Here is a 25,977-nt window from a genome sequence, read left to right as displayed (position 1 = left end):
AAAAGACGTGCTGTTGGGTGAATTGGACATTCTGAATTCTCCCTCCATGTACCCGAACAGGCGCCGGCGTGTGTCGAATAGGGATTTTTCACAGTAACTTCATTGCAGTGTTAATGTAAGCCTGCTTGTGACAACAATAAAAATTATTAGATTATCGTGATCTGCGTATGGTGGTCACAGATGATCGTGAACATTCATTGAGTGGAAGCCCTTTCTGTTTAGAAAAGCTCCCTCTCCCCTGCTGGCACCCTGAAGGCCACATGAGTGCACCCTATGTGTGGGGGAACCCAGCCATCGCCGCGGAGCCTTGTGCTCTCTCTGCCTGGCTGCCCTCGTCTGTCAGGTAGCGGACATGTTTGAAGGTCGTCACCAGCTTGATGCAACAGTGTGCAGCTGATTGAGAGAGGCTGCACAGATCCCCCACTAAACCCAGACAAGAACCAAAAGCGTAGACTTGAGGGGCACTGTGACCTTCAAAACCGCTGGCATGGAGTGTCCGTCCATGGACCTATTTGCTCACACTGTCCCTGGAGAGGCACAGCCTCCTGCGGCAGTGGACCTCAGACATATGGAGGTCGTTGGGAGGGCTGGCTGTACTGTGGTGTCTTGGAATGTCCTATGATTCACATTTATCATTTTTTGGTGTTCCATGTTACATTTTGTTAACTGATATGTGAGGAGGGAAATTCAGCAGAGAATAACCAAATTCCCAGCCCAGCGCCAATGGTGTTTGAATGATTGCATGCTTTAGAATTGTAATAATATGCAATTGTCTTAAACTTCCCTTTCAGTTTCAAACCTGTGACCCCTTGTGAGATAGGTTTCTGAAATTAGCTTTGCCAAGCTGTTTATTGTTACTCCCTTTCGAAACTGAATTACACAATCAACTAACAATACAGAACCGGGAATGAATCTGGGCTATTTTGTACCTTAAACGGATCAGTATCACATTAGGTTGAAAATGCAAGTTATCATTCTTGCATAGTGTAAGCTAAGGAGATGATTATTCTTTTATTGTAAGCACAATGGGCATCGATTTGCCAAATATAATTGGAATTGGTGTCTGCATCGATGTAGTCCTTAGGGAGGTTTTCAAGCTTCATCAGCTGACAAACAGAGATAATAAGAGAACAACACGATGACAATGAAATATGAGGGGAGAATTTCCACAGGATTTTCCTCATCTCCCGCTGTAACTTTGGCCCTGGGAATTGCTGCAGAAATGGTGCAAAATGCAGCATTGCCCATTTCACTGGGGTTCCCGGCAGGGGATTTGCAAAACCCCTTGGTTGGGGGGGTTTGTGTGGGGTGGGGGATGCGGGTAGGGATGCAGGGAGAGTGGGGCGGGGGGGGGGGGGGGGGGGGTTTGGAGCATGCCGTATGAGTCTGACCAAATTTTACAAAAGCTATGACTGGGACACGTTGAAAGCCTTGGGAAGGTGGGGCCTTGTGATGATTGACATGTTGGATGCCCCCCCCCATTTAAAAGCCTTTTTTATTTTTCATTTGCACACTGGATTCTAACAATAGCAAAGAAGATTAAGAGGAGATTTGATAAAGCGTTCAATAATCATGAGGAGCCTGGACAGAGGAGATCGGGAGAAACTGTTCCCGCTCGTAAAAGGATCAAGAATGAGAGGGCACAGATTTAAAGCGATTTGTTGAAGAAGCAAATGGGGGACTGAATTTTCCATTTTAGCGGCTAAGTGCCGGCTGGAATGAAGAATTTGCCGGAGTTCTACGACAAAACAATCGGTGCTGACCCCTCACTGATTCCGGGACCGGTGAGAGGCTAGCACCGGTGCTGGGTGATACTCCCGCCTCCCATGCTGATAACGGCTGGAGAATGGCCGGGTCGCACGGCGGTGATCTGCAGCAGTCACACCATACAACACGGCGCCAGCCGTGCGCGGACCTGACCTGGCATCCACAACCCCACAAGCCACTCCCTGGCCATCACCCACCAGTTTCCTCAGCCCTCGCGGAAACCCCCCCCCCCGGCCAGCGGCATGGATCCCAGCCGAGTGTGGCGGCGCTGGACACAGTCGCAGACGTCACGCCTTGTTCCCAACCGCTGAGACCACACGTCAACCCCGCGGTCAGGACCTCGGCTCATCAGAGACGCAGCACCACCTGCCGATGGCGTGCCAGCGGCATTGCAACGGCATGCGCCATGCAACGCCATTTCCGAGGAGTCGGGTATGGCTGACCGCCGTCAAACCGGCACCGGCCCCGATTTGGGCGTCGGAGTGGATTCTCTGCCCAATTTTTGATGATGTGCACATCTAAGCTCCGTTGATGCAGACAGGAATGTGTAAAATACTTTGCTTCCTGAAGTCAATGACTAGCTCTTTAGTTTTGCTGACATTGAGGGAAAGATTATTGTCTTTCCACTAGTCCACTAGGTTCTATATCTCCCACCTGTATTCTGATTCATCGTTGTTTGAGATCCGACCCACTATAGTCGTGTCACCCACAAACGTGTAGATAGAGTTGGAGCCAAATTTTGCCATGCAGTCACGTGTGTATAGGGAGTATAGTAGGGGGCTGAGTACGCAGCCCTGTGAGGCCCCGGTTTGCGGACTATCGTGAAGATGGTGTTGTTGTTCATTCTTGCTGATTGTAATTGGTGGTTTACTCATGGGCGCGGTCCGACTACCTCTTCAACTTCGGTTTATGGTTGGTTGGCACCGGGGTCGATCATCTTTCATTACCCAGAGGCTGATGCCCTTCCAGCTCCCAGGTGGATATGGGGTTCATTTCTAGGAGATTACCACGGTAAATTACTCCAGAAACCCCTCCAAATTAATACCACCTTCACTGGCCTCATGCTCCTGCTCTCTGGCCTCCCACTCTCCCCTGCCAACCTCCTGCCATCTCCTGCCAGTCTTTGGAAAAGTCCCGTTCACTGTGCCGGGACCAGAATACCCCACTGGTGGGCTGCCTCCACCTCCTCCACTGCTGAAAAACACGTGGCAGGTAGCTTGGTAAATCCCACCCCTTATTTCTGATCTGTAGGTCAAGATTATATGCAGGAATGGTTAAATGAAGAATAAGTCGCCTTCTATTCTGATCCATCAATATATGAAGGGCGCCTGGCTATGCTCCATCAGTGTGACATTGTTACTTTCCACACGTTCTTTCTGCTTTGTGAGCACCAATCATCAACACCAATGTTTGAGCAATTTTATCCGATATACTCACATCTGCTTTGTTCACCCCTCCCTCTCCCCCACCCAGCTCTGGCTTCCCAGGCACTGGTCTCCTGGGTTCTCTCTCTGGCACTGGTTTCCCTAATTCTGACTTCCTTGGCTTCCTCTGGCTCTATCCTCCCCAGTTCACCTCTGACCCCCTGGCTCTGGGCTCCCTCACTCTCCCACCCTGAATCTGGCCTCCCCAGTTCACCTCTGACCCCCTGGCTCTGGGCTCCCTCACTCTCCCACCCTGAATCTGGCCTTCCCAGTTCTCCTCTGACCCCCTGGCTCTGGGCTCCCTCCCTCTCCCCCCCCCTGGATATGGCCTCCCCAGAGCTCTCCCACACTGGCCTCTTCCACGGAATCCTTACTTGACCAATCAGATCGTTCTGACAGAATGGCCAATTAGGGAACTGAAAGGCGGGAAAATGGAATGAAAAGGAGAGGGGCCTCGAGTAAAACGGGAGGGGACGAGGCAGAGCGGAAACCCCAGACATTTGAGCAATTTCCCAGTCAAACAAGATTGCCTGCTCACCCTATACACCACATTCCTGCTGAAAACCCTCTCAAGTGATCTTCCGCAAAGCCTTCTTATTCTCCGAGGCAGGCTCTTTCCTCTTGTCGACAGAGACCATCAACTCTACAGGCCACAGCATCAGATTGAAGGGGGCAAATATGAAGAGTGATGCATACTTGCATTGCTAAGGCATACAAGGCTATGGGCCACGTGCTGGTAAATGGGATTAGAATACTTGGGGGGGCTGTTCTTGATCGGCACAGTTGCGCTGGGCCAAAGGGCGTTTTCTATCTTTGACTATGCAGCTTTGCTACATTGGGTATCCACTGACAAAGATGCATCTCTTGTTCTACATTCATGCAATTTTCTTCAACTGGATGCTTTGCAATGTTTCTTTAACTAGTAGAGTTGAGTTTGAAACATGCGAGTCCTCATCACACCCACTCAGCCTGTTTATAACTATGTACATGTTAGGATGCACATATCATATATATGACATTATACATAAGTACAACCATTACATGGTTATATATAAAATATGTTTCAGGTTATGTTTGATTATTTGCACAACGTACCCTAACCTGCATGTAACCCCAGGGTTAGCTTTTGTTCCTGCACTTTCCAGCATCGCTAATCAAATATCCTTTCATAGAATCATAGAAGTCCTACAGTGCAGAAGGAGACCATTCAGCCCATCGAGACTGCACCGACCTTCTGAAAGCGCACCATACCTAGACTCACGTGCCTGCCCTATCCCCATAGCCCCACCTAACCTTTTGGACACTGGCCTGCACATCTTTTGGACTTGTGGGAGGAAACCGGAGCACCCAGAGGAAACCCATGCAGACATGGGGAGAATGTGCAGACTCCGCACAGTCACCCGAGGCCGGAATTGAAGCTAGGTTCCTGGCGCTGTGAGGCAGCAGTGCAAACCACTGTGCCACCGGGCTGCTTTCTTTCACTTTGATCAATTTTTCTTCCCCTCTTACTTTTCGCTTGCTTATTTTGGCGATTTCCATAGAACCATAGAATCTCTACAGGGCAGAAGAGCAGAAGAGGCCATTCTGCCCATCAGGTCTGCACTGACCCTCCGGAAGAGCATCCTACCTATGCCCACTCCCCTTCCCAATCCCTGTGACCCCACCTAACCTTCACATCCCTGGACACCAAGGGGCAATTTAGCATTGCCTATTTACTATATTTGGTAAATAGCAAAATAGGATCGGAATTGGAGGATTTAATGGACCTCAGTGAGAATGATATGAGCATGCACCTGGCGTGCAAATATCATTTGCGCTGTTATATGAAGGTGCTCCTATGCTTTGCAAATAAAAAGCCTGTAACTCCATGGCAACAGTTGTAACCACCACTTAGAATAGTGACTCCAAATATATGTGCGGTCGCATGGAAACTGGAGTATGTAACTTGTCGAAAACAAGGGCACGAATTGTGAAAGTCAGCATCTGAAAGAGGAAAGAGAAGTGGAGTACATTTTCTAGCTACTTTCTGATATGTGCTGGCAAGGGTCTTCACTAGGTCAGACCCGGGCAGTTTAGGCCACAGTTCTTCACTGACACTGTTACGATGAATCCAACATATTATCTGATGAACCTGCTGCATATTTCCAATTATTTTTTTTAAAACTCTGTGTGAAACACAGTTGCAGAAACCAAAGGCTGGCAGTGGGAATGCCTGGAGGTCTGATTTTGTCTCCAGCACTGGGATTTTACAGTGCCTCAGAAGCGTGTTCAGAGGTGAGGGGGTGGTGAAACATTGAGCTGGGGGAGGAGGCAGGTGACAGGAGGCAGGTATTCGAGGCAAGGTACTAACATGGATTGATGATTGGCTGTCAGACAGAAGGCAGAGAGTTGGGATAAAAGGTTATTTTTCGGAATGGCAACCGGTGACAAGTGGTGTCCGGCAGGGTTCAGTGTTGGGGCCACAGCTGTTCTCTTTATATATTAACGATCTAGATGACGGGACTGGGGGCATTCTGGCCAAGTTTGCCGATGATACAAAGATAGGTGGAGGGGCAGGTAGTATTGAGGAGGTGGGGAGGCTGCAGAAAGATTTAGACAGTTTAGGAGAATGGTCCAAGAAGTGGCTGATGAAATTCAACGTGGGCAAGTGCGAGGTCTTGCACTTTGGAAAAAAGAAGAGAGGCATGGACTATTTTCTAAACGGTGACAAAATTCATAATGCTAAAGTGCAAAGGGACTTGGGAGTCCTAGTCCAGGATTCTCTAAAGGTAAACTTGCAGGTTGAGTACGTAATTAAGAAAGCAAATGTAATGTTGTCATTTATCTCAAGAGGCTTGGAATATAAAAGCAGGGATGTACTTCTGAGGCTTTATAAAGCACTAGTTAGGCCCCATTTAGAATACTGTGAGCAATTTTGGGCCCCACACCTCAGGAAGGACATACTGGCACTGGAGCTTTATATATCCAGAATAGCCTGATGGTATGATTCCCAAGAAACCACCAATCTTTAGCTTAAAGCAAAACAGATTTAATGAATAACAAATTGATTAATATTGAGTTTACACACTCTACAGAACTATAACTAATAATCAAGTAATCTATATTAAAGCATTAACTAATTTAAACTACACGTGCCAACTATGCTGTGATCTATCTCTCTAACACTCTGATGTCTAGTCACTCCTGGTTGGAAGAGACCCAAGATCCTATGAGTTCTCATATGTATAATGGAATCGAGTGTTGCCCTCTAGTGGTTGTGTTACACTATGATGTAGTCATTAACTCTTTACACGTCGCTATATATACATATCACTACATCCCCTTTTTTAACATTTCTTTCTTATGTGTAGCAAAAGGAAAAATGTATAACTATAACATGACAAAACTTGATATGTATATCTCTGAACAAGGCAAAATGAGTAATGATCACACAATTAACTGTAAATATTTACAAGTTCAGTCTATTAGGTTTTTTCTTCTTCTCATTGATCTTTTTAATTGATGAGGAGGTGACGATTATATTTTTACAGTTCTTTGTGTGTCATCACAACTTTGAGTGTTTGTTAAAGTATCTTGAAATATTGTTTCATTCAGTTGTAAATCCAGAAAAACTTTAGTGTGTAGCCTAATTTTTTGAAGTGCTCGTCGATTTCTGCGAAGAATGTTTCCTTCAGCCGTTTTAACGATGTACGAGTGTGGTGCTGCTTGTCTTATGATTCTGGCAGGAGCAGACAATCCTCCATCAGGTATCTTGATCCTGACGGTGTCATCTGGAATCAGTGTTTCCAGCTGAGTTGCATGCATGTCATAGTGCATTTGTTGATGAGTATGTTGCTATTTCATTTTCTGTAGCACTGACAGCTGATCTGGATTTGGAAGTTGTATGGGTGGTAATGTCGCTCTCAGATCGCGGTTCATCAACATCTGTGCCGGTGAAAGTCCAATTGTTAGAGAAGTATCTCTGTAGGATAGAAACGCAAGATGGATGTCTGATGCAGAGTCCAAAGCTTAAAGTTGCTTTATTATGTATACACCTTTTTCTACTTTACCGTTGGACTGTGGGTAGTGAGGTCTTGATGTCACATGTGCAAAATTGTACTGTCTTGAAAACTCGGCCCATTCGATACTGTCAAAACATGGTCCATTGTCTGGTATGACAGTGGTAGGTATCCAATGTCTCGCCAAAAGTTTCTTTGCTGGCTTTTATGACCGATTTGGATGTTAGATCTGGTAGCTTCATGACCTCTGGATAATTGGAGCAATATTCGATGATCAGTACATAGTCACAACCATTTGAGTGAAATAGGTCTACACCAACTTTGGCCCAAGGAGAGGCGACTAACTCATGTTGCTGTAGAATCTCCTTGCACTGCGCAGGTTGATACTTCTGACATATGTCACACGCTAGAACCATGTCAGTTATTTTCCCGATTTATTCCTGGCCAGTATATTGCTTGTCTTGCCCTTCGCTTGCACTTCTCAATTCCGAGGTGACCTTCGTGAAGTTGATCAAGTATCATTGGTTGGAGACACAGTGGAATGACTATCCGGTCGAGTCGAAGAAGTAGTCCATCCACGATCGTCAAATCTGCCTGAACATTTCTAAATTGAGGACACTGCCCTTTCGGCCACCCATTATTGATATGGTGTATGACGCATTGCAGTATTGCATCCTTCTTTCCCTCTGTTCAGATTAGGCTGATCTTTTCATCTGAGGCAGTTAGATTATCTGCACATAGCTGTGCCTGAGCTTCAACATCTTGTATGAACTCAAATGGTTCACTTGCAGATGATATGGAGCATGATAGCGCATCTACTATGATCAGATCTTTTCCGGGTGTATAGATGAGGTCGAAGTACGAGCTTCATCATAATTCTTTGGAGTTGTGGAGTCATGCCATTGAGATCCTTCCCAATTAAAAAAAAATAAATTTAGAGTACCCAATTATTTTTTTTCCAATTTTAGTGGCAATTTAGGGTGGTCAATCCACCTAATGTGCACATCTTTGGGTTGTGGGGGTGAACCCCATGCAGACATGTGGAGAATGTGCAAACTCCACACGGACAGTGACCCAGGGCTGGGATTCAAACCCAGGTCCTCAGCGCCGCAGTCCCAATGCTAACCATTGCACCACATGCCGCCCCGATCCTTCTCAATTATATGCACCAACGGTCTGTGATCCGTTTTTACGGTGAAAGTGGGGAGTCCATAGACAAAGTAATGGAACTTCAATAAGCCTGTTAGTAGTCCAAGACATTCTTTTTCGATTTGAGCATATCGACATTCTGTTGGCGTCATTGCTCAAGATGCATATGTAACAGGAACCCAAGACGAGCTGTCATCTCTTTGCAACAGTTCTCCTATCCTGTCCTGACTTGCATCAGTCAAAATTGTTGTCTCCCTGGTCGGATCGAAAAATGCTAATATAAGTGCAGTCGTTAATTATGCTTTTAAATCAAGCCACTCTTTGTGATGATCATCTGTCCACTCAAAAGAGGTTGATTTCTTGATCAAGTTTCTAAGAGCTGTTGTTCTGGTTGACAGCTTAGGTATGAATTTGCCTCAGAAGTTGACAATGCCTAGAAATCGTAGAACTGCTTTTTTGTCCTCGGGGACTTTCATGCCCTGAATGGCTGCAATCTTCTCATTGTCTGATGCACACCATGTTCGGACATCTGGTATCCCAGGAACTTGAGCATTGAAGTGCCAAAACTACATAGAACATAGAACAGTACAGCACAGAACAGGCCCTTCGGCCCTCAATGTTGTGCCGAGCAATGATCACCCTACTCAAACCCACGTATCCACCCTATACCCGTAACCCAACAACCCCCCCTTAACCTTACTTTTATTAGGACACTACGGGCAATTTATTATGGCCAATCCACCTAACCCGCACATCTTTGGACTGTGGGAGGAAACCGGAGCACCCGGAGGAAACCCACGCACACACGGGGAGGACGTGCAGACTCCACACAGACAGTGACCCAAGCCGGGAACCGAACCTGGGACCCTAGAGCTGTGAAGCATTTATGCTAACCACCATGCTACCCTGCTGCCCCTACACTTGGATTGATTCAATGTAAGACCATATGCTTACGTTTATGCGCTGAAAAACTTTTTTCAGTCATTCAATATGTTCTTCCTTTGTTGATGACCATATGATAATGTCATCGACGTAGACACAAACACCCTCTATTCCTTCAGTCATGTGTTCCACGATGCGGTGGAATATTTCATACGCAGAAATTATTCTGAAAGGCATTCGATTAAAGCAAAATCTTCCAAAAGATGTATTAAAGGTGCAGAGCTTTCTGCTTGGGCCATCCAGTCGCATTTGCCAGAAAACGTGCGATGCATTTAATTTTGTGAAGATGCGTGCATTTGCCGTCTCGCTGGTGATCTCCCCTCGTTTTGGAATGGGATAGTGTTCCCTCATGATGTTTTTGTTGAGATCCTTGGGGTCTATACATATCTGTAGCTCACCTGACGGTTTCTTCATGCAAACCATCGAACTGACCCAGTCAGTCGGTTTAGTGACCCTTGAAATAATTCCTTGGTTTTGTAGTCTTTCTAATTCTAGCTTCAATCGTTCTCTTAGTGGAGCAGGAATTCTCCTAGGAGGATGTACCGCAGGTTTGGCATCAGTCCTTAACAAGATCTTATACTTGAATGGAAGTGTACCCATTCCTTTCAAGACATCTGGATATTGATTTAAAATACTTTGGATATAATCATGCAGTATGGGTTGAGACGAAGTTGCAGTATGAATTTGATGTATTACGTGTAAGTCCTTGAAGGCTTGTGCACCTAAGAGTGATGATTTATCTGACTTGACAATTTTGAATCTTAGTGAGGTCACAATATTCTAAGTTGGAAACCTACAAATGGCATGATTCAGTCGATGAAATTGAATTGCCATTGTAGTCTTTCAATCTAGAGGCTGCTGGAAGTGTCTCAGGTGTGTCCTTCAGCTTAGTGAGACCCAGCTTTTAGAGCAAGTTAGCTGAAGCACCAGTATCCTACTTGAATTTAATTGGAGAGTTGTTAACTTTTAAAACAGTGTTCCATTCAATATCCGAATTTATGGAGTTAATTAATTGAGGAGGTGTTGTTACTTCAGTGGATTCTTCACATTTCTCTATTATCCCTACAAAAAAACGTGTTTTCCAGAGAGTAGCTATCTGTATCTGTCGAAAAATTCTCTTCTAAATCTTCTTCTTTGGATTCAACATTCAGTACGTTAATCTGTCTTGAAGCCTGTTCAGCTGATTTAAATACGAGCGAGGATCTGCACTGGGCAGCAAAATGGTTTAACTTGCCACATTGTGAGCATTGTTTTCCTCTGGCAGGGCATTTTTTTTTGGAAGTGGGAGGTTCCACACCTTGAACACGTCATGTCATTGACGTCATTACGCACGACAATTCTTCGCGCATGCGCAGATTGGCGTTCGTCCGTCTTGCATTTTCTCATGAAGCGCGCATGTGCAGGGTCTGAGTGCGCGTGCGCAAAATGGCTGCCATCCAAATCATGCATCTTCTTCATCTGCGACACTGCCTTAACACACTCAACCACGTGGTGAATTTTCAGACCTTTTCACGAGATAATACTCTTGGTACTGATTTTTTGATTGTTGATGAACAAGACATTTTTCGATCGTGATTTCTAGAGTTAGATCCTATTGCCTAAGTAATCTTTCTCTGAGCTGTTCATCATTAATACCAAACACTATTTGGTCTCGAATCATAGAATCACGCAGTGCTGAAAATTTACAGGATTGTGCTAGCAGTCTTAGATCAGTGCAAAGCTGTTAAACGATTCACCCTTGTTTTGTAATCTCTTATGAAATATGAAGAGCTCAAACATTTCATTAATCTGGATTTTACAATGGTCATCGAATTTGGCTAGAATTATATCAAACTTTGTTTTGTCTTGACCCGCAGTGTACTGAAAAGAATTGTAGATTTCTATTGCATGTTGACCAGGCATAGTTAATAGCAGAGCAATTTTGCGAGCATCGGTCGCGTTAGTTAAATCAGATGCTTCCAGATAAATTTGAAATTGCTGTTTGAACATACGCCAGTTTACGTTTAAGTTACCAGAGTCGAGAAGCTTGGGCTTTATCTATCGATCCTTTAGTCTTCGATGGTCTTTTGTTTGCTGATGATGCTTCACAAGTCGAATAGCTGATTAGCTTTTTATTTCTCTCTGAGTTTACTAGATTATGCTAGCTAGTTTCTGAAGCCAATGACCTGGTACCATGTTATATTACTCTTTGGGAATATATTGTTACTCTTTGCTTTATATATCCAGAATGGTCTGATGGTATGATTCTCAAGAAACCACCAATCTTCAACTTAAAGCAAAACAGATTTAATGAATAACGAATTGATTAATATTGAGTTTGCACACTCTAAAGAATTATAACTAATTATAACCAAGTAATCTAGAATAAAGTATTAACTAATTTAAACTACACTATGCTGTGATCTATCTCTCGAACACTCTGCTGTCTGGTCACTCATGGTTCGAAGAGACCCAAGATCCTTTGAGTTCTCATTTTTATAGAGGAATCTAGTGTTGCCCTCTAGTGACTGTGTTACACTAAGATGTAATCATTAACCCTTTATATGTCTCTATATATACATATCACTACATTGCATGCTCGCGTTACCAGATTGACACCTCATTTTTCGGTATGCCTTTTGCTGTTCCTGGCAAGCCCTTCTACACTCTTCATTGAACCAACATTCCTGCTAGCTTAACGGTAACGTAAGGGATATGCTGGGCCAGATGTTACAGATTGTGACTGAGTACAACTTTAAAAAAAAAATCATTAATGGGATGTTGGCGAAGTCAGCATTTATTGTCCATTCCTAATTGCCCTTGAGAAGATGGCGGCGGGCTGCTTTCTTGAACCGTAGTGTAAGTTCACCCACAGTGCCGTTAAGGAGCGATATTGATAGGGAAGGGATGACGATATATTTCCAAGTTAGGACGGTGAGTGACTTGGAGGGAACTTTCGTGTTCCCATGTGTCTGCTGCTCTTGCCCCGTGCTGTCTCAGGAGCTTTTGTGAGTTCCTGCAGTGCCTCGTGTAGATGGCACGCACTGCTGTCACTGCTTTGGTGATGGAGGGAGTGAATATTTGTGGATGGTATGCTAATCAAGCGGACTGCTTTATTGTGGAAGGTGTCGAGCTTCTTGAGTGTTTTTGGATGGTGAGACCATCAATTCACGCGACATGTGGTTAGAAGTGAACAGTGGTTTTAATCGTCTTACAACAGAGCCTGCCTGTGATGAGATGAACGCTAGATGAACTGGCAGGCAGGCTCTGACTGCCAAGCTTTATACAACCAGTGTGGGGGAGGAGTCATGGGCGGAGCCAAGGGTGGAGCCCAGTACAAACTTCCGTACATTCCCAGTACACCTCCCCCTAGGGGCAGAGCCGCGCAACTGCTCGTGTGCCGAGCTTACAGAGGCATGGTACAACATGTGTGATAACAGTGTGAATTATGCTATTATGATTCACCACATTCACCATTGTAAAAAAATCAAGCCCGGCGGGGGTGATGGTTTACAGATTGAGCCTGTCCGGTGGTCGAGTTGTCCGTTGTGATCGGCGGAGCACCGGGGTTGCAGTCTCTTCTGGTGGCTGGATGATCACGGTCGGTTGGGGTACGATGGCGGACTCTGGGGGTGATTCTGTCCGAGCTTCGTACCCGCCTGGTTCGACTGGGGAGTGAGGGCGCTGGGAGGTTGCGGGTGCGGGCACATGGAACATGTGTAGCGAACTGGTAGGCGCGGGGGCGTGGGGCGCTGCGAGTTGGGTGGGATGTAGTGTGAGGGGTACCTCGGCGGTGGTAGTGGTGGGGTTTGATCCTGCAGGCGCTAGGTCCCGGAGGGATATGGTGTCCTGACGGCCGTCAGGGAACTCTATGAAGGCGTATTGGGGGTTTGAGTGTAGTAGGAGCACTTTTTCCACAAGCGGGTCAGTTTTGTGTGCCCTGACGTGCTTCCTGAAGAGCACTGGGCCCGTTGTCTTCAACCATGCCGGGAGCAAAACTCCCATGGTAGTACCCCTGGAAAAGGTAAAGGGCTGCTCATGAGGGGTCTGATTGGTGGCGGTACACAAGAGGGACCTAATAGCGTGGAGCGCGTCTGGGAGGACTTCTTGCCAATGGGAGATCGGGAGATTCCTGGACCAGAGGGTCCGTAGGACGGTCTTCCAGACTGTCGCATTCCCTCTCCACCTGCCCGTTCCCCCTGGGGTTATAGCTGGTAGTCCTGCTCGAGGCGATGCCCTTGTCGAGCAGGTACTGACGCAGATCGTCGCTCATGAAGGACGAACTCCGGTCGCTGTGTACATAGCTGGGGAAACCAAACAGGGTGAAGATACTATGCAGGGCCCTGATGACTGTGTGGGAGGTCATGTCGGGGCACGGGATAGCAAAAGGGAATCGGGAGAACTCGTCGATGTCATTTAGGAAGTACACATTCCGGTTAGTTGAGGGGAGCGGCCCTTTGAAATCGATAGCGAGGCGTTCAAAGGGCCTAGAAGCCTTGATCAGGTGGGCCCTATCTGGTCTGTAGAAGTGCGGTTTGCACTCCGCGCAGATCGGGCAGTCCCTGGTGACGGCTTTTACCTCCTCGGTGAAGAAAGGCAGATTTCGGGCTTTAATGTAGTGGGCGAGCCGGGTGACTCCCGGGTGGCAGAGGTCATTGTGGATGGCTTTTAAGCGGTCGCTCTGCGTGCTGGCGCATGTGCCGCGGGACAGGGCATCTGGGAGCTCGTTGAGCTTCCCCGGTCGATACATAATATCGTATTTGTAGGTGGAGAGCTCGATCCTCTACCTCAGAATTTTATAATTTTTAATTTTGCCCCTTTGCGAGTTGTCAAACATGAAGGCAACCTATCTTTGGTCGGTGATGAGGGTGAACCTCCTACCTGCGAGGTAGTGCCTCCAGTGACGTATAGCCTCCACAATGGCTTGTGCTTCTTTTTCGACTGAGGAGTGTCGAAGTTCCGAAGCGGTGAGGGTTTGGGAGAAAAATGCGACTGGTCTCCCTGCCTGATTTAATGTGGCTGCTGGGGCTACCTCTGAGGCGTCGCTCTCAACCTGAAAGGGGACGAATTCATCCACCGCCCGCATGGCCGCTTTGGCAATGTCCTCCTTGATGCAGTTGAAGGCCTGGCGAGCCTCAGCTGACAGGGGAAAAAGTGTGGCCTTAAAGAGTGGGCGGGCTTTGTCCGCATATTGAGGGACCCACTGAGCATAATATGAAAAGAATCCCAGGCACCGTTTGAGGGCCTTGGGGCAATGAGGGAGAGGGAGTTCTGAGAGGGGGCGCATACGGTCTGGGTCGGGGCCCAGGACTCCGTTTTCCACGACATAGCCGAGGATGGCTAGTCTGGTTGTGCGGAAAACGCATTTCTCCTTGTTGTACGTGAGATTAAGCTTCTGGGCCGTCTGGAGAAATCGATTGAGGTTGGCATCGTTGTCCTGCTGGTCATAGCCGCAGATGGTGACGTTATCCAAGTACGGAAACGTGGCCCGCAGCCCGTACTGGTCCACCATTCGGTCCATTGCGTGGCTAGGCTGCAGATAGTGAGTGGGGGTAGAGGTCCGCCGAAGCTGAGGGTGAGACTCTTGAGATTGCATTGAAAATCAAGTCCCAGTAAGAGTGGGGCGCAGAGTTCGGGCAGGACGTATAGTTGAAAATTAGAGTAACTAGCGCCTTGGATCATTAGAGTCGCGACGGTGCGTCCTTGGATATGGACAGAGTGGGAGCCCGAAGCGAGGGAGATAGTTTGCCGCGTGGGGCAAATGGGGAGCGAACAGCATCTTACCAGATCTGGGTGTACGAAGCTCTCGGTGCTCCCAGAGTCGAAAAGGCATGGTGTACTGTACCCGTTGATTTTGACCGTCTTCATCGAGTTGTGGAGATGTTTTGGGTGCGATTGGTCCAGTGTGACTGTGTTGAGTTGCGGGTAGTCGGCGGCTTGGTCGGCTGCGCTGGGATGGCCCCGCGATGAGTGCCCGCTGAGGTCGCAGTCTTCAATCAAATTTTCTGAGTTTGGCGAGGATGGAGCCCAAGCTGGCCGCCCCCGTGGATCGCACGTGGCGGGCGGCGAGGAAGATGGCATCCAAGATGGCGGCCCCCATGAGTTGCAAGTGGTTGGCCGCGTGGTGGGGGTCCGCCAAGACGGCGGCCCCCATGGATTGCACGTGGCAGGAGGGGGCGGAGTCGGGGTATAGGCTGCAGCATTCCAGGGCCTGCGGGCCTGCGAGTGTGGAGAGCAGTTGCTTTGTGCCGCGGGAGGGTTAGGGGCTGGGGCCTTCCTTGCCAGACACACTCTGGCGTAGTGACCTTTTCGCCCGCAGCTGCTGCAGGTCGCGTTGCGGGCCGGGCAGTGCTGCCGCGGGTGCTGGGACTGGCCACAAAAGTGGCAGGCTGGGGCAGAATGCTGGCTGGGCGGCCGCGCAGCGCAGGCCTGGGGCAGTCGCTGGTCGGGGGCCCATGACGGGGTCGCGGAGTCCGCAGGAAACGAGGTGAGGCTACGAAACAAGACCTCCTTAGTTGTAGCGAGTTCAACAGTATCTTCTAAATTTTCAGCCCCTTTCTCCAGCAGTCGCTGCGCACGTAATTCGATCTAAGGCCTGCACCAAAGACATCGCGGACAGCAAGTTCTCTATGTTCAGCAGCATTTACTGCCTGGTAATTACAGTCCCGGGATAAGGCTTTTAAGTCTCTTAGAAATTCTTCTAGCGATTCTGTGGGGTGCTGGCGGTGAGTTGTAAAAACGTGGCGCGCGTAGACCTCATTGACGGGCCTCATGTACATTTTGTCGAGTAGGGCCAGGGCCTCTGTATATGAGCCGGTACAATTTAGCTGAGTAGATATACGATGGCTCACCCTTGCGTGCAGTAGGCTGAGTTTCTGCTCCTCCGTCATTTCTGTGGTGCTTGCTTTAGCCAGGTAGGCCTTAAAACATCGGAGCCAGTGTGAAAAGATTTATTTCGCCTCTGCATCCTGCGGGTCGAGTTCCAGTCGATCAGGCTTGAGGGCTGATTTCATAGTCGTTCCTTACTGTTTCTTAAGACGATTAAATTGATGAGACCATCAATTCACGCGACACGTGGTTAGAAGTGAACAGCGGTTTTAATCATCTTGCAACAGAGTCTACCTATAGAACATAGAACATAGAACAGTACAGCACAGAACAGGCCCTTCGGCCCTCGATGTTGTGCCGAGCCATGATCACCCTACTCAAACCGACGTATCCACCCTGTACCCGTAACCCAACAACACTACGGGCAATTTAGCATGGCCAATCCACCTAACCCGCACATCTTTGGGCTGTGGTAGGAAACCGGAGCACCCGGAGGAAACCCACGCACACACGGGGAGGACGTGCAGACTCCGCACAGACAGTGGCCCAGCCGGGAATCGAACCTGGGACCCTGGAGCTGTGAAGCATTTATGCTAACCACCATGCTACTGTGCTGCCCTATGATGAGATGAACTGCCAGGCAGGCTTCGACTGCCAAGCTTTATACAACCAGTGGGGGGGAGGAGTCATGGGCGAAGCCAAGGGTGGAGCCCAGTACAAACTTCCGTACATTCCCAGTACACCTCCCCCTAGGGGCAGAGCCGCGCAACTGCTCGTGTGCCGAGCTTACAGAGACATGGTACAACATGTGTGATAACAGTGTGAATTATGCTATTATGATTCACAGTAAGAAGTCTTACAACACCAGGTTAAAGTCCAACAGGTTTGTTTCAAACACGAGCTTTCGGAGCACGGCTCCTTCTTCAGGTGAATGGAAAGGCTTGTTCCAGAAATGTTTATATAGACACAGTCAGAGATGCCCCGGAATGCGAGCACCTGCAGGCAATCAAATCATCAAAGATGCAGAGAGAGAGGTAACTCCAGGTTAAAGAGGTGTGAATTGTCCCAAGCCAGTTCAGTCGGTAGGCCTCTGCAAGTCCAGGCTTGTTGGTGGGGGCCGAATGTAATGCGACATGAATCCCAGATCCCGGTTGAGTCCGCATTCATGCGTGCGGAACTTAGCTATAAGTATAGCTATAAGCTATACCGCGCCACAGCAAAAAACCGCACCGACCTCCTCAGAAGACAAACACGGGACACCACTGACAGAGTACCCTTCGTCGTCCAGTACTTTCCTGGGGCGGAGAAACTACGACATCTTCTTCGCAGCCTCCAACACATCATCAGCGAGGATGGACATCTTGCCAAGGTCATCCCCACACCCCCACTACTGGCCTTCAAACAACCGCGCAACCTCAAACAAACCATTGTTTGCAGCAAATTACCCAGCCTTCAGAACAGCAACCACAACACCACAAAACCCTGCCAGGGTAATCTCTGCAAGACATGCCAGATCATCGACATGGACACCACCATTACACGTGGAAACACCACCCACCAGGTACGCGGCGCATACTCGTGCGACTCGACCAATGTAGTCTACCTCATACGCTGCAGGAAAGGATGTCCCGAAGCGTGGTACATTGGCGAGACCATGCAGACACTGCGACAACGAATAAACGGGCATCGTGCGACTATCAACAGGCAGGACTGTTCCCTTCCAGTTGGGGAACACTTCAGCAGTCAAGGACATTCAGCCTCTGATCTCCGGGTCAGCATTCTACAAGGAGGCCTTCAGGAGACGCGACAACGCAAAATTGCTGAGCAAAAACTTATAGCTAAGTTCCGCACGCATGAATGCGGACTCAACCGGGATCTGGGATTCATGTCGCATTACATTCGGCCCCCACCAACAAGCCTGGACTTGCAGAGGCCTACCGACTGAACTGGCTTGGGACAATTCACACCTCTTTAACCTGGAGTTACCTCTCTCTCTGCATCTTTGATGATTTGATTGCCTGCAGGTGCTCGCATTCCGGGGCATCTCTGACTGTGTCTATATAAACATTTCTGGAACAAGCCTTTCCATTCACCTGAAGAAGGAGCCGTGCTCCGAAAGCTCGTGTTTGAAACAAACCTGTTGGACTTTAACCTGGTGTTGTAAGACTTCTTACTGTGCTCACCCCAGTCCAACGCCGGCATCTCCACATCATTATGATTCACCACATTGGAGCTGTACTCATCCTCCGGAATTCAGCTCTTTTGTCCACTTTGAACTAAAGCTGCAATGAGGTCAGTAGCTGAGAGACTCAGCAGCACCTCATGCCCGATTTTGAGCTATTAGATCTCCCAGGTCTGAATCTAACACATTTAGTATGGCTATAGTTACATAAACATGACGGCCAATGTGAAAATTGGACCACATGTATCCACAAGCGGGAGTGTATTGCTGCCGGAAAGCTACTCCCGTACCTCCTAGTTAAAGGTTTTAATATTCACTGCAGGATGTAAATTCTCCTTTGCTGATTGGCCATCCATTATATGCCCCACTTGATTTTTCATTCCACTACCCTCGCTGACATTATTTAAGAAACGTCATTCATTTGCATTCAGAATTAAACTTTCAAAATTAACCCATCATAACATTCTAATGCCCCCAGAGTGGCACTAATTCAAGATTTGACAGCAGAAAAAGAAGCTTGATGTTCACAGTCAGGCACTCTTTACCTCACAGGTAAAAAGCTAAAAGACTGAACCCATCAAACATTGCCTCGGTGATGATGCCTTACAATTTGTAGCACAGAGGAAATTTGATACATTCTGTGGAGGCGTGTTGCAGAGTGGGTGGGCGTGTTCATTTGTCAACATTGTTTTTGAACGGAAGAAACACAAAACAAATTAAATTGCATTAGAAGCAGGGTGAATGCATTCTATTTCTGCCTTTTGTTAAACGATGTGTGGGGTGCATTTTATGACAAAAAGGTATTATGTGTTAGAAATGTATTTCCACGGCAATCGAATTACAAAACCCAAACATCCATTCTTCATTTGAATCAAAATGACATTTAGACATTGGATTATTAACTTCCAGTAAAGTAAAAATTAAAAGTTAATGTACTTCCCTCTTAAAAGTATATTGTGTTGTATATTCAAAATATCCTTTAATTATCCCGTTCATTACCGTAAGTACAAATGATGCCTCAATCTTTGGCTCTAACTTTTGGCGAGCAGCAATATTTGATGGCTTTGAGTGCAGGATATTTTCCATCCAACAGTTATTTGTACTTGTGAACTACTTTAACATTTTGGTATTACAGATCAGATAAAGGTGTTACAGAACATTTAAAACAATTCAGACATGAAATTTTGTTACATGGTATATAAGTAAACCTATATCTTTCAATCAATGCACTGCTTAAAACTGGTATTGAGATTCTAGGTATGTCGATAATCTTTCATGTGCGCTGAATCGGGTCCTATATCTGCAGCTGAACAATAAACAAAGTCTGCTTTTGGGCGCGCTAAGCTGCAGCATTAAGATTCTCCTTGCTATCCACTGGCACTTTGCTGTTTTTTTGGGCCTCAGGAAGTTTCTCCTCGTTGAGGCCACACTGTAGTAGATTCCCTGCAGGAAAGTCTCTTTACAGATCGGGCCATCATTTTCAACGGCAGTCCCAATCTCTGCACCCTCCCACCCTCCTTCAGGCACCCCCTACTTCCTGAACCCAACGGCAGTCCCAATCTCTGCACCCCCCCACCCTACTTCAAGCACCCCCTACTTCCTGAACCCTACCCCTCTTTCCCCCTCCCCCAACCTTCTCGTGGCAGTGCAGAAGGAGGCCATTCGGCCTATCGAGTCTGCATCAGCCCTTGGAAAGAGCACCCCACTTAAGCCCACACCTCCACCCTATCCCCGTCACCTCACCTAACCTTTTTGGACACTGAGGGCAATTTACTGTGGCCAATCCACCCAAAAACATGTCTTTTGGGACTTGTGGGAGGAAACCGGAGCACCCGGAGGAAGCCCACGCAGACATGGGGAGAATGTGCAGATGCCGCACAGACAGTGACCCAGCAGGGAATGAAACCTGGGACTCTGAAGCTGTGAAGCAACAGTGCTCACCACTATACTACTTTGCCTCCCATTAGGTGACAACTAGCACCCCCTCTCACTCTATCCTAATGGGCAAGGCACCTCCCCTGTGCCCAACTCCTGGCAGTGCCATCTTGGCACCCAGGCACCTGCCAAGGTGCCCAGGGAGTGCCAGGGTACCAATCTGCCCTGTTGCTGACCACCCGGGTGTCTCTAATGGCCTCTGAACCACCCCCCCCCCCCCCCGCAAGGTGCCGGCACACCTGTTCCACATTTGTGGAAACCAGTGCAAAATGGCGCCTAAGCTCGGCCATTGACTCCCGGGCTTCGGGGGAAAGCGATGTTAAATATGCTAGTCTAGATCACGGCCAAAAAGGACGTGATCCAGATTGCACCGGGCAGAGCGAGCCGGTTGACTTGTGATCAATTTTGAGGCTCTCATGCGATTCACCCGCGGGATTCGACGTGGTTACACATCCATTTTTTTTTTCTGATTTAAAAAAAAATTTAGATTATCCAATTATTTTTTCCAATTAAGGGGGCAATTTAGCGTGGCCAATCCACCTACTCTGCACATTTTTGGGTTGTGGGGGCGAAACCCACGCAGACACGGGGAGAATGTGCAAACTCCACACGGACCGTGACCCAGAGCCGGGATCGAACCTGGGACCTCAGCGCCGTGAGGCAGCTGTGCTAACCACTAGGCCACCGTGCTGCCCCATGGTTACACATCCATGCTCATACTTTTTTCACTGTCAGTGACTTAATCTGAAGTTTTATAAAAATGGTGGAAAATTACAGAAATCTTACCTTCCAAAGAAAAGCTTATTTATTTGTTTTTTCCCCCAGTTAAAACAGGCACTTATTATTAGATAATTGAATTGTCTGAATGTTGCACGGTTTTGAAGCAAGGTCACTTCTCAGACACAAAAAATACAAACAATATGTTTGTGGGTGGATACTACAGTCATGTGACTTTTTTCCGATTGTTTTTGAAGCAAAGTTTTTGCTTTCGCAAAAAACCTGTTTGGCGATGGTTTTGATTGCAAGCATCGATTGACAGATACGTGGCAAAAACCAGCATTCTGCTCTTCAGAAGGTATGTATGATGATAGCGATCTATTGACCCAGCATACAGGGACCAAGCTTGGAGCAATTGGTCAGGTAAAGAGTCAGCCATTTCTCAACTCCTCTCTTATGTTTCCCCACTTGATTTTTCTTTCCACTCCCCTGAGTGGATCCACTCCATTTATTGTCTGACTGGATTTTCAATTTTGCATGATTGGTGCTGATTTTAATCCTCACTGCCTCCAACATTCAAGTTACCCGTTTACCAGAAGTGACACATGTAGGGGGATTTGGCTCATTGATGGGACAATTGGAATTGGAGGAAATTCCTCCCACAACCAGCAGGTGGTTGTGTGACGCAGATGTGGTCAGGTCAGCCACCATGTCAAGTGGTTTCTAACTGCACTGTTATGTGGGGCACGAGGGGACCATGAGTTCTTGGAGTTTGAGTTCCGACATCATCACAATGTCCTTGACCAGCTTGGTGACCAGTGATGCTACCAAGCTACTCTTAACAATGTGCACTGAAGCCCCCACCTGGAACACTTTCTGTGCCCTTGCTTACAGAACAACCCCCCCAGAAACATGCTAGGTCAAAAGTATACAATTAAACTACCCTTTTGGCAACAAGCCCTTATACACTTCAACCATAAAAACCCAGTGAATATTATCTACGTCAAGGAATTGGCGTTGTGATGTTCTTTGTGTTGCTTATTTAGGATGGTTGGTGTCGTGTCCACACAGACCACAGTATAGCTTTTACTTAAACAAATCTATAATTTTATTTACACTACTAAACTGGGTTTTGACACTTAGTCCTTTTAGAATACAGAATTGATCAATAACATCTTCCTACACTTACCTACTGCGAATCTCACTCACTAGTATAACTATAATCTAACCTTCTCACACTAACTGCTCTGATGACCTTCACTAGCTGTCTCCTGCTTACTCCTCCCTAAGGTTGAGCATCACTGCTTTATATAGTAGTATCTGCAGCTCCCTCTAGTGGCTATTGGTGGTACTATATTAACCCTTGTAATGCTGATAGTTATGATAATACTACAATTGTCACTTTACTAAAGATGCTTCCGCTCGGAAGTGGAAGTCCAAAAGGAAGTTCAGAAACAACCTACTTCCTAAAACAAAGACTTCCCTGGATTAACACTGGGTAGCTGCCCTCCACAGCAACTCAACTCAGTTAAATATCCCTTGCATTAAATACTTTTCCCCTTTCATTTCCAGTTCCATGTTCTTAAACATCTCTTAAAACTCAACTTCTCTACATACCTTTCATGTCTTCTATTTTGCCTCTACCTTTGGAATAATAAAATGTATTACCCCTTCCCCTGTTTACTCATGGGACTGCTGTAAGATGTAGATGTTCCTTGCCGCCTCTGAACTTCCTTTTGAAATTCAACACCTGAAAAATCAATTTCCCCACTTATGCCACAATGCAAATTTCATGTCCAAACTATTTACTTGTAACTCAAAACCACCATAACCTCTCATTACAAATGAACGAAACCAATACCATTAAGAATTCATCTCTTAGCCCTCACAGACAGCCAGTGCCCTACCCACTGTTCAATTAACCCTGGTCTCACTAAACAGAAAACAAGCTCAGAAATATAAAGATGGTGGAGGGGTTGATGGTGGATCATGAGGGCTGGCTGGCCTCATGGAGGCACCTTGTGTCGGAGGGCCAGAAGCAGCTGAGGGAGAAGGTGAGGACATGGAGAATCACCCCATCAGGCATTGTAGTACTGCCTGAAGGAATTGAGTGAACGCAGGCCACAATGTATGTGGGGAGCATGTTAGAGGTTGGTGGGGTAGGGGGTCTTTGACCGACCTTCGGAGTGGATCAGGTGCACAGGGCATTGAGGAAGGTGCCGAAGGTGGGGGAGCAGCCTCGAGCAATGGTGATGCGCTTGCATAGTTTACTAGATGAAGAAAAGATTCTGTGGTGGGCGAAGGCGATGAGAGTGTACCTGGGAAGAGAATGTGATGCGTAACTACCAGGACTTGGGTGCTGGGAGTTGGCTAGGCAGTGGGCTGGATGCAATAGGGTCAAAGAGGCCCTCTACAGGAAAGGAGTGAAGTTTGGGGTGCTTTTTCAGCTTCGTCTGTGGGTCACGACCCAGAAGCAGGAATTGCATTTTGATTCGCTGGAGAAGGCGAGTAATTTTATGAGAGACCATGGACTGGGGGACTTATGAGGATATTGAACTTTGGAGATAATAATCCTAATTTGCGTAAAAGTGGTGTAGTGGTCATGTCACTGCTCTCGTAATCCCCAAACACAGGCTAATGCTCTGGTGATGAGGGCTCAAGTGCCCATGATGGCATTAATTTATATTCAATTCATAAACTCAGGAATATAACTCGTCTCAGTGACGGTGACCATGCCAACTATCTTGATTGTTGTAAAAACCCATCTCGTTCACTAATGTCCTTTAGGGAAGGAAATCTGCCATCCTTGCCTGGCCTGGCCGACACGTGACTCCAGATCCACAGCAATAAATGCCAGTGATGCCCAAATCCCGTGAAAGAATAGAGAGAAGAAAATATCTCCTCGTATTTTAACTTGTTGAGTCAGCTAATATTCTGGTAAACCTGCACTGCACTCCCTCAAAAGCCAATAATATGTGGTACTCCCAGTAATCTAGGTGTGATCTAACCATTTTTTTGTACAGCTGATGCATGACCTCTAAACTCCTATTGCTTAAGATGTAACGGCCCAAATGTTCTGAACGTTCAGAACTCATACTTTTGAACTGGATCAGACAAAAATATATTCACTTACCATCCTCCGAATTTTCTTCCGAGGGGGCGCCCTTCTGAACTCAGTCCGTGCAGGAAACTCAGAGTCATCAGCGAAGGGAATTGACACAGAAGCCATGTCCAATTTCTATGGTACTAGCTGGTGGATTCTGGTAAATAAAGAACTTAAATGTCTCAAAGTTTCTTTGAAAATGTACAGAGAAAAGGGAAAGTGGGTAAGGGGCGTGGTGGGTGAGGTAAATGGGAGCTGGAGTAGGGTGGCAGCTGTGAGATTGTTTGATTTCTTTTTATACTTATTCATGACATTTTAGTGATTTATTTACCTGAAACGCACCCCCCCCCCCCCCCCAAACCGCCGCTCCCCTGGAGTCGCTTTGCTCTTCTATATGTTCCAGGTATGGAAATATGGAAAGTCCACTGGCACGATAACTACTGCACTATATTCATTACCCCTCTCTGTTACTTCATCAAATAACTCAATCAGGTTAGGTAGGTACGATTTATCTTTAAAAAATCTACTTATTCACAACTTTTAATCTAAGCTGTGTGGCTGCATGGCTGTGCAGCACCCAAAAAGTTCCCATACAGGCGGCCATTTTAACTTACTGTGCACAAATAAAAATTAAAGGAACCACACACTTAAATAAATTGTGTGTACACGCCAAAGAGAAAAAAAAAGGCCATGTGGCTTGTTAGCACGTTTCTCCAGGTGAGGATTGGTTCTGTCCTTGGCAAAGGTCTCTGGTGGTTTACCCACCACTGACGGTATGGCCAGCCAGTCTCAATTACAAGGGTTGTCCCTCACCCCAATTTTGAACAGGAGTTCGCAATTTTCAATCCTCTGCCATCATTTCCAAACCCAAGGAGGATTGGAGATTGTGGTCAGAGATTCTATCATCTCACCCCCCCCCCCCCCCACCCATCCCTGGCTTCCCTCAGCAACCAGCAACGCATCACATCCAGACCAGGTGACTTCCAGACTTTGAGTGATTTCAACATATTTGGCACCTTTCTTTCTAATTTAGCCCGACCAAATATCTAAATTCCCTTCTTCTCTACCACCGCATTGACTTCATCCCCTTTTTTTGTGAAGACAGAAACGAAATGTGGCGTGCATTATAGTCCCTGTCCCTTTTTGGGACAAAGCCAGATCAGATCATCATCTGAAATAGGTGCAGGTCATTCGATCCATCAACCCTGCTCTGCCATTCAGTAAAATTACGGTTGACCTGATTGTTGCCTGAATGTCACTTTCTCGCCTGGCAGCGTTGTCAAAACTCTGTCTAACTCGGTCTTAAATTTATGCAACACCGATCCAGCCTCCGCCGCTATCTGTAGAGGAGAATTCCGAAGACTGACGACTCTGGAGCGATGTTCTCCGTCATCTCCATCTGAAACTGCAGACCCCTTGGGCCGAGATTTAGCACCAGTTGCACAGCCGGTTTTTCTCTCCTCGGATTCTCTGGCACGCTGTGCACAGAATATCTGGAGGAGTTGTTTCTGCTGTCACACTGATGGGGCCAATACTCCCCTCCTCTCCCTCCCCCCCAAGCATCAGGGCAACCCCGCCCCTCCCCCATATAAAATCATAGGATCCCCACAGTACAGAAGGAGGCCATTCAGCCCATTGGGTCTGCACTGACCATCTGAAAGAGCATCCTACCTAGACCCCCGCATCCCCACCTAACCTTTTGGACACTAAGGGGCAATTTAGCATGGCCAATCCACCTAACCTGCACATCTTTGGACTGTGGGAGGAAATCGGAGCACCTGGAGGAAACCCACGCAGACACGGGGAGAATGTGCAAACTCCACTCAGACAGTCCCTCAAGGTCGTAATCAGACCCAGGTCCCCGACGCTGTGAGGCAGCAGCGCTAACCATTGTGCCAATATACCGTCTCTCCCATTTAGGATCCTGACAGTGCCTGCCCCTGGCACGGGCAC

General features: G+C 47.2%; 1 protein-coding gene across 1 annotated transcript in view; it reads right to left on the bottom strand.

Moving 5' to 3' along the window:
• Nucleotides 1–25,977, bottom strand: part of LOC119968588 (beta-1,3-galactosyltransferase 5-like) — a 91,723-nt gene that overhangs the window by 36,982 nt on the left and 28,764 nt on the right. Inside the window, exon 2 of the mRNA XM_038801216.1 lies at nucleotides 24,055–24,181. Within this exon, the coding sequence (XP_038657144.1) occupies nucleotides 24,055–24,150 (96 nt within the window). The 5' untranslated portion in view covers nucleotides 24,151–24,181. The remainder of the gene's footprint in view (nucleotides 1–24,054; nucleotides 24,182–25,977) is intronic.

The sequence above is a fragment of the Scyliorhinus canicula genome, chromosome 7 (assembly GCF_902713615.1).
Source record: "Scyliorhinus canicula chromosome 7, sScyCan1.1, whole genome shotgun sequence".
NCBI lineage: Eukaryota > Metazoa > Chordata > Chondrichthyes > Carcharhiniformes > Scyliorhinidae > Scyliorhinus > Scyliorhinus canicula.
The sequence above is the reverse complement of the archived record's forward strand: the minus strand, read 5'-3'. Positions and strand labels throughout refer to the sequence as shown.